Source organism: Cryptotermes secundus, unplaced genomic scaffold (assembly GCF_002891405.2).
Source record: "Cryptotermes secundus unplaced genomic scaffold, Csec_1.0 scaffold314, whole genome shotgun sequence".
NCBI lineage: Eukaryota > Metazoa > Arthropoda > Insecta > Blattodea > Kalotermitidae > Cryptotermes > Cryptotermes secundus.
The window spans coordinates 372091-381192 of NW_019718273.1; the positions used below are offsets into that span (position 1 = coordinate 372091).

At 40.4% G+C, this 9102-nt stretch overlaps 1 protein-coding gene across 1 annotated transcript in view; it reads left to right on the plus strand.

Moving 5' to 3' along the window:
- LOC111874117 (chromatin assembly factor 1 subunit A) overlaps positions 1-8826 on the plus strand; it is a 43546-nt gene extending 34720 nt beyond the window's left edge. Inside the window, exons 13-14 of the mRNA XM_033755663.1 lie at positions 4387-4563; positions 7771-8826. Coding sequence (XP_033611554.1) covers positions 4387-4563; positions 7771-8561 — 968 coding nt within the window. The 3' untranslated portion in view covers positions 8562-8826. The remainder of the gene's footprint in view (positions 1-4386; positions 4564-7770) is intronic.
- The last annotated feature ends 276 nt before the right edge of the window (positions 8827-9102 follow it).

Here is a 9102-nt window from a genome sequence, read left to right on the forward strand (position 1 = left end):
AATCCTGAGAAAGAATTTCATATAATATATATATATATATATATATATATTGTAACGTGTTTAGTTACTGAAGACGCCGTTTGGATTGTTAATTGGTTTATTTAACAACCTACAAGTATCGGCTACAATTAATTACAACACTGTTGCGGGGTTTCACATTTTATAACCTTATTCACAATAATCTCTTCACACTGTTGCAGGGTTTCACACTTTATAACCCTATTCGCAATAATCTCTTCAAACTGTTCAGTAGTCTACACATATTCACAGTACGGGAGCTATACAAGTGCAACTGTATCACACACTCCCAATTATTACTCAGTTATCACAAACTATCACTGATTATCACACACGCATCCCGTGCTTCTTTCCGCAATGGCTGCTATATTCCAACTTAACCCTAACGGCTCACTGCTGGCTAGATTCCAATTCAACTCGTAGGCTGCTGCCTTGAGAACTGTCTTCAGCCGCTGATACACTTTAACTTTGTTACTCCTGATCACGCACTAACTCGTTCACTGCTGACTGGAGAACTCACTTCGGTGGCTGATACACTTTTAACTGCTTTCGGTGGCTGTGTAGTTCCCTTATATAGTCGCAGTGTCTGCCTGTTATGTAATGAGTACCGCTGTTGCCTGACGCCGTGTCGACACTGGCGTTGCGTGCCTTGTCACAGTAGGAAGCGGTGCCACATAGCCCCGGGGGGGGGCTATGTCACCGTGGCCAGAGCTGCCACGTCACTGCTGGGGGAAGGAGGAGTTGTCCTCCATTGCGCAACATGTCACAATATATAGGATTTGTTGCCTTAAGTTCCTGGGAAACATGAAAGAAATTAACCCTTTGACGTGGTCATTTAAATTCCGCGGCCGCGGCTCCTGCGGTAATATATTCAGCCGGCCATTTAAATTTTGCTCGAAAATTATTTATTCATCATTGTTCTTAAATTCTATGAGATAGGAACATGAAACTTTCACTAAAATGATCTTAAAAGGTGGTTTTATAACCTTACCTTATAATATGAACCCCCTTTATATCTTCAATGGAAGCAGGTTGTTTAGTATTTGAGCAGTGAATGGTACGCTTTGAAGGATGAAACTTTCACTAAAATGATCTTAAAAGATGGTTTTATAACCTTGCCTTATAATATGAGCACCCGGTATCTCGGCTATGTAAGCAGGTGACGCCTTGAAGCATTAGTCTAAACACAGCGCTGGCTCAGATTCACCAAACCAATACTGCGTATCTTTACTTTTGCTTTTTTTTTTCTAACCACACTTCTGTGCGGCCCTGCCTTCTTCCCCGTGGGGGGAATACAAGTGGAAATGTCCCTCCGTGAGTCGTATATTTTGACAGATTAGCTGCAGTAAATTCAACCTTTGTGTTATCATAAGAAGGGTTTGGTGCTTCTGCGTTTCAGATTCCAACCTTTTCGGCTCCCCAGATGTCGTAGGGGTGACCACAGAATTCATGAATTTATTATAAGAACTGGCTGGTATATAGAGGAAGAAAGCAGAGCTTAGCTGGCTCAAAAAAAATAGTTATGGTCATCCCTCGAAACGACCACCAAGGTCAGTACGATAAAATGGCGTCAACTGGAGCGATAATGAGTACTTTTCCCTCCCCCACACACATCCGTATCGTCTCAGGGGGTGACCACAGTGTTCTGCCTTAAATTGTGGCGTTTTTCTCAGAACTGGGCCTTTGTACTGTGCGAAATCAATGGATCATGCGAGAATAAATTTATGGACAACCCTATTCTAAGAATTCCAGTTGAGTGTGTCAATGTGGCCAGCTCAGGGCAATATGATATCATATACAACAGTAAACATCACGTCTCTTCTGTTTATATCTTCAAAGCAAAGAAAACACGCTTTCATAACAGTACAGCTAGAAACCGCTCGCCAGAACCACAGGAACTTTGCTGCAAGACAGGCATATGTAACGATGAATTGGCACAGATAAAGTCGTGTCTTATTTATACTCTGTTCTACTGACAACAGGCCAGCGAAAAATCTAACAATCTACAGCAAAACCATCAATTATTATGGGCGTTATAACATAGGTGTGCAGCTGAACGAAACATACACGTCGAACCCCCCCAGACGATTTAAATCCCTGACGAAACATACACGACGAACCACGGCAACGGGTTAAACCCCAGACATATATCTGCATAGCAACTTACATGCAGAGAACATTCCATTAATTGTAGATTCACTAATTTTTAGAACCACGCATATGCGTTCCGATTTTACTGTGTGTGGTAAAATTGGAAGATTATTTTTTATTTTCAAACACTCCATGGAAGAAAGAATGAACATCTCTGGATCACTTTCATAAACTGAGAAGTTCTTGCAGGATGTTTCGTAGACATAATTGGTTTCTCAAACTTGCCTCCATAGAAAGAAGATGGCTAGCTATAAATGCAGAATGCTTTTAGAAAATAATTGTCATTCTGTTGGTTATACTGTGTGTATATGTGTGAGTGCATGTGTATAGTACAGGATAAATAATGAATCTTAAAATTGTATGCTTAACAGTAGAAATATATTAAAATTCCCATTAAGATGTCATATCCCTTTACCATCCACTGGGGCTCTGGGTGCACCATGATTTTTTGAAGGTTACTGAAACTTAGCAAAGTTTCTTCTGTTTTATGAAAGCTGTAAAGAAAAGACACTTCATATGGACCAGTGGAGAGCCATAGTGGTATTAAAATTTGACCAGAAAGGGACAGAGTACATAAATATACATCAAGCCTGGAACTTTTCCTGCACAGTAAGAGGAGAAATGGCCATTCCTTATCCAGTATAAGCTCTACCCACAGCAGATAGCTCTTCTATTGCCACAGTAAGGAAATATAGCATGTTAAATTTACAAGAAACAGAAGTAACACACATGGACGGACACAAAGCTCTTGCACCAGTGTTCACATGTAACAGTTGAGTTTTTTGTGTATGGTTTTGTTATTGTTTGTTCATTTGTTCACCCCCCCCCCAAAGCAGCAAAACGTTATCTGCAGGTATGTTAAAGATTTTGTGAATGTTGGCATTAATGTGGTCAACCTATGAATGATGGTCTGTTGAAGCATTGTACAGGAGACCTCATTGAACACACACACAACTTGTCATCCTCAAGGTTGCTTACACAAGGTTTGATGTACCCTGGTTCCAGAACTGGTCCAAGATTAGTGTCCTGTTTCTTTATTTCATCTCCCACAAGGTCTGCTAACAGTTAAAAACTTTCTTGTTTTTTCCTATAAAATGATCTATTTCTTTCACTGTCTTGGACAAGTTCTCTGGCTACAGAAAAACTGCTGACTTCTCTCCTTCTTTTGATGTTTAGGTGTGTCTGGTAGACCCAGTATTTTCTTCCCATCACCTTCAATTTTCATCTTATCTGCCAGACAACCAGTATGTCCTCTTCCTCTGATCAATGTGCAAGGTCTGTATCATGCCATTGTACTGCTATTATATCACAAACAGAGTCCTGTTGGGAGCTTCCAAACTGTAAGGTGGACAGACTGGATAGAAAGACACATAAGAATGATTGCATTATGAAGTATATTCAGTGAACTGTAGTGTGGATGACGTGACAGTGGTGTTATATGTTTGCATGTCTAAAATGTTGTGATATTCTCATTTGTATTATATGTATTGTGACATGTCTAACCATTGCTGGGCAACGGAAGGTGGAATGAGTTACCACGAAGACAGACCCTTGAGAAACGGTCGGTTGCCAAGTTACGCAACAGTGGAAACGAGGTTATGCAACAGTAAGAAAAGCAGTGTTTGTCCATGCCGAGCTGTAGCGCGCTGGTTGCTATGCAGCATTGCCCAGCAATGCCTTTGTAAACATGGCATCACGCAACAGGGGAGCCTGTGCAGTGACTGTTGCTAGGCAGTTGGTAAACACAACATCACGCAACAGTGAAAGCTATCACGTAACTGTTTTCTGTGTTGTCAGTGCGGAAGCTACATGACAGGAGTATTCGTCAGTGAGAGAGAGTAACCAGTCAGTTGCAGTCTAGCATTCGCCAGAGTCAATGGAAGCAGTGGAAGTAATTGTGATACTGCCGATGGCAGTAGTTGTGGAACTGTAAATTGTGTAAATGTAAGAGCGAATGTGCAATAAATTTGCTAGATCTAGAATGGCGTGAAGTTATTTGTCACATCAGACACCCAACATGTGACAGTATATTACATGCTGGAGAAGAGCAGGAAATTTGTAAATGATGTTGCTTGAATTTGTTAGGGAAGGAATGGAATTGGTTAATAGCACTCCCTAGGCCATTCATTCATTCATTCATCAGTAATCTGTCAGACGACAGGTCCCTAGGCCATAGTCAGCAAATATTAAATGCATAATGAAAATTATATATTACAGCTGGGAGCCAGCTGTTGAAACTTTTGAGCCCATACCAAGCAGTTTATCAGAATGGTCCAATTGTTACATCTGCATCTGATTCTGCTACTGCAATGGGAAGCCCAGAGTCCAGTGATTGGGTACCAAGTCCAGCAACTCCATTACTAAAGAAGAAGAAGAGAAAGTTCCCTGAAGCAGGTAATGTTACTTTAAGATCTAAAAGTACATTAATACAGATATTATGTTTTTGGACATATCCACTGTCCTCTTTTTATTTAAAACAAAACGTTTTGGAGACTGGATTCTGTCTCTGTCTTCAGATAAAACTTAATCAGTTGGGCCCAATCGATAGAGCTAGTCCCTATTTTATAAATACAAACCACTCCGTCCAATGTGACACATAAGTTTTTACTACGTTAAAACTTATCTCCCTTACATGTTTCGGTCCTTACGGGCCATCTTCAGAGGAAACATCATTACAAACTGGAAACTACCATCACAATAGGTGTTTTGATTTAAAATACATACAGTTGTATCTTATAATGCACAGTACGCTTAAAGTCGAATGTTTCACAATCACAGCAGCTTCCTGGTGTTGTAAAGTACAGACACGAACCTATGTGGTTTAACAAATTTTAAATATTGACAATAAAGGTTTTTTAAATAACATCTAGAAACTTTTAAAAACTTTTAGTTTTTTTACTTCTGTTGTGATCACAGGAGTCCTGATGGGAGAGATGTCCAAGCTGGGTTGTCTTTTAAAAAAAAACAATATGATGGAAAATGTCCAGAAACAATATTTGTATTAATGGTACTTTAGTTTTCTATTTTCATTACATAGTGAATGACCTCTGTTCTTACTCCATGACTGAATAACTACGGGGCAAACATTTAATTTAGAACCCACAAACATTTTAATAACTTCATATTAGAGATATGAAATATAGAATTAGCATTTTTGTGTGACATCTATTTGTTACAAGAAATGTTGGAAACTAGCTGCAATGATCCTGGTTAAGTTGTCTCCATTTTGATTGAATGCAGCACACTGCTGAATATCTGAGTCAGAGCAGGCATCCATTGTTAGGCACTGGCTAGGTATCCATGGTTCTGTATCGTCAGGGTGACGATGAAACAGGTTCACGTGATAACGCATAAATGGCAGACGTTACCACGGAAATGAAAAGCAGAACTCGTGCAGTTCCTGTGGAAACAAATACACTAGTGACTGGTGCATAGAACACGTGAAATGGAACCCTTGAAGGTGTCTTCTAGTCTGTCCGACTGTAGAATATAAGAGACCAGACCAGAACAGAGGCGAATGGAGCAGAGCTGAGAGCAGAAGAAACCAGCTCAGCTGAGAACCAGAAGATGACAGACTAGCCAGGTGGCATCCTGCGGAAGACATTATTTCTTAGCGATTGTAATTGCATTTGTAAACAACTTATCCAATAAATAGCTTCGTCTAATCCGGAACCCATTAATTTCTTGCCACGTTACCAGGAGATGTGGCAATATGAAATGAACACAGAGACAGTTTTTACCTGTGAATACGTGAACCAACCACCCACCCAAATAATGAACAGCGTGTAACATCACAGCACACTAAAACGCTATGTTAAGTGAACCTTTCTTCACTGTCCCATAACAAAGACATCAGTCTTCAGGAAATGCAATTTAATTATTTTTTTATGCTCAGTGATTTTTTTATTCACCTATAATTTAGTTATCTTCATATTATAAATATCAAGTGAATAAGACTAAAAAGAATGGTTAAATTGGCAATAATGTAATCTCATAGTTTCATGGTTTGGACTGCCACCATTAGATGGCAGTATACATACTATATCTAATTTCTGCTACTGGAGGGCAGCAGACACTAAGGTAATTGTAATAATATCTTTATTTTAAGAGTGAGATATTGCACTGTATCATTTTTGTAATCTTTAGAACAAAATTAACTGAAATATCACTAATGTGTAAATTCCTCAATTGCAGCCCATAAACAGAAGGGATGTGAAAGTAAAAAAAATTACACCTAAAGGCACACCCTTAAGCCAGGTCCAGACTTGTAGCATATCTCCGTATCGTATCAGTGTGGACGGTACCCTGTATCATCCTTCCATTGCAAAATGTTAATACCGTGATATGCAACGGGCTGTTCGCTCACTTAGCGGTCTCTTCCCATCACATCAAAGGGACGACACGTGTTGCAGTGGTGCCAGGCTGGACGTGCACGCATTGCAACGTGACGAATGCCAACACTTTGGAAATATTAAAGAACTCAAAACTTATATTGAAAAGTGTTTTTTATGTTTGCTGATGTTCATTACTTGGCATCTGAGCAGAGTGACCCATGCACCTATTGACAGGTACCTGTCTCTGGATGGATGTGCTCAACTTTTCAGTGCAGCCAAAACTCAAGGGCTGCCACAAAAGTAACGTCAGTACCGTTTTGTATAGTCTGAATTCCTCTTTGTCTGTACCATAATATCTACTGGCACTGATATTGCTTTCCAAATTACTTCATTTCAATACCTCAGTATTCTGTATATCAATTATTAGTGCCCTTTTAGATCTCTTGTGCTTAAGAACAGGCCATGTTTTCAGACCTGCTCTGTGGATTGCACTTGAGAATTATAGGCAGAAATAGAGGTACTGTGGTTGCAGCTGCGTTGTGAAAGGGAGGGAGGATGATGCACTTGTAACTAAGGACCTTGACTAACCTATACATTTTAGGGCTGTGCCATAGCTCAAGAGGTTAGTCGCTGGCTTCCCATCGCGGCGGCCCAGGTTCGATCCCTGGTGTGGTCAAGTGGGATTTGTGGTGGACAAAGTGGCACTGGGGCAGGTTTTCTCCGAGTACTTCGGTTTCCCCTGCCAATCTTCATTCCGCCAATTGCTCCACAATCACCCTCACCTATCATTTGGGGCTGGTACAATAGGCCAGAAGTGGCCGCAGTACAAGGGACTTTTAGTCCCACCCCACTAGCAATAAAAAAACCCTGTATATTTTACAGTCCTCATCTCTATGGATTTAATCACATCCACTGAACATTCTGTTAGGAATGGCCATGTTTGAACACATGGACAGTACTGCTGGTTCTTAGTGTTATGAAGTTTACAGTGCAGTGACATGTTTACATCCTGACCCTAGCATGGAGGACCAGAATATTCCAATTAATCTTGTCTTCACATGTCTTGATTTGAAGGATTAATGAAGTGATAAGTGCTGTTTGTCTGAAGTCTCTCTTTTCTCGTTAATTATGCCTTTGTGTGCATTTGGGGGGGGGGTTGTTGAATTGTATCCTGCATAAAGTAGTATTTTCTGATGTGGATTGAAGCGACATTTTGTAATCTTGGTTTTGTTATATATTTAATAACTTCTTTTGTTTCTTTTCTCAGCAATTCCTGCCTTAATCAAACTCATCCATGGTAATGTCAATAGATGTGCGTTTTTAGTAAAAGAATTCTTGGCATATTGGGACAAAGAGCAACAAAAATCGATAGATGGAGTGGGAGAAGGCCTAGCAGAAGGAAATGTGTCAGCATCGCCATCGCATGACATTTTCAAGAAAAGTGTTTCAAATAAGATTAAAGAGCTAGCAACTTGGCTAGCATGTCCAGATGCAGGTCCAATGAATGGCCGTACGTGCTGGTATGTCCCTTCAGAGATACGTGCAGCCCATGGACTTCCTGATATCACTCTTCCAAACACATTGTGGGATTACACTTTTAAACCAAAAAGACGTGAAAGTGATATCCAGACGCCTACTTCGACCCCAGCACTCGGTAGTGAGACAAATCCTAAGCAGCTGATTACAAAGTTTACTAAGAAAATGACAGAAGTGGAGTGTAGGAAGCAGTTCAGTACTGCACCAATGGCAGAGGAGACCCCAAACAAGAGACAAGAGAATGGTAGTTCTCCACACAATGATAAGACCCAGAAGAAGTTAAAGTTCAGTTCGTCCAGTAGGGCATTCACATTGTCCAAGACTGGTAAGCAACATAAAAAAAAGGGACTAGTGTCTTTACCAAAGGGGCAGGAGTTACCTAAAGCTTGCAATAATTCACTTATGAAATTCATGAAACAACAAGGTAGCAGGTCAAGTGGAGGCAACAGAATTGTTCCTCATTTTCTGAACAGTGATAAGCTGGACCATGGAGGTGAAGAGTGCATTGTTTTAAGTGACTGAATAATAAGAAATTATAATCAAAGCTGACCTGTTTCAAATATTTGTTGATGTTTTTATTAGTATGAAATAATAAACTTTTTAGTGCAGTTTCATTCTGCTTCATATGTGATGAAAACTGAATAAACTGTCACCATGATTGTGTGAAAGAAGAAAAGGAATGGGTAATTTTCCATGAGGTATATGTATAGCGGGCCGGTCATGGTAGCCGAGCGGTCTAAGGCATGTACTGTCTCCGCTCGCTTGGAAACCAGGATTATGGGTTCGAATCCCACTCAGGGCGTGGATGTTTGTGTGCGTTTTTCTGTGTTTGTGTACAGGTAGAGGCCTTGCAACGAGCTGATCACCCACCCAAGGAGTCCTATCATATGTGTAAGATATAGAAAAACCGAAGTGAACGGAGAAGTACATGGAGGTAGGCCTAGGCCCACTGGGGCTGTAGTGCCAAGGAAAAAAAAATATGCATAGTAGAGTCAGGGGGTTAATTGAAGCTCAGCACATGGGGTAGCAGGCACAGTAGCCCATTCACTGCTGTTTAAATAAT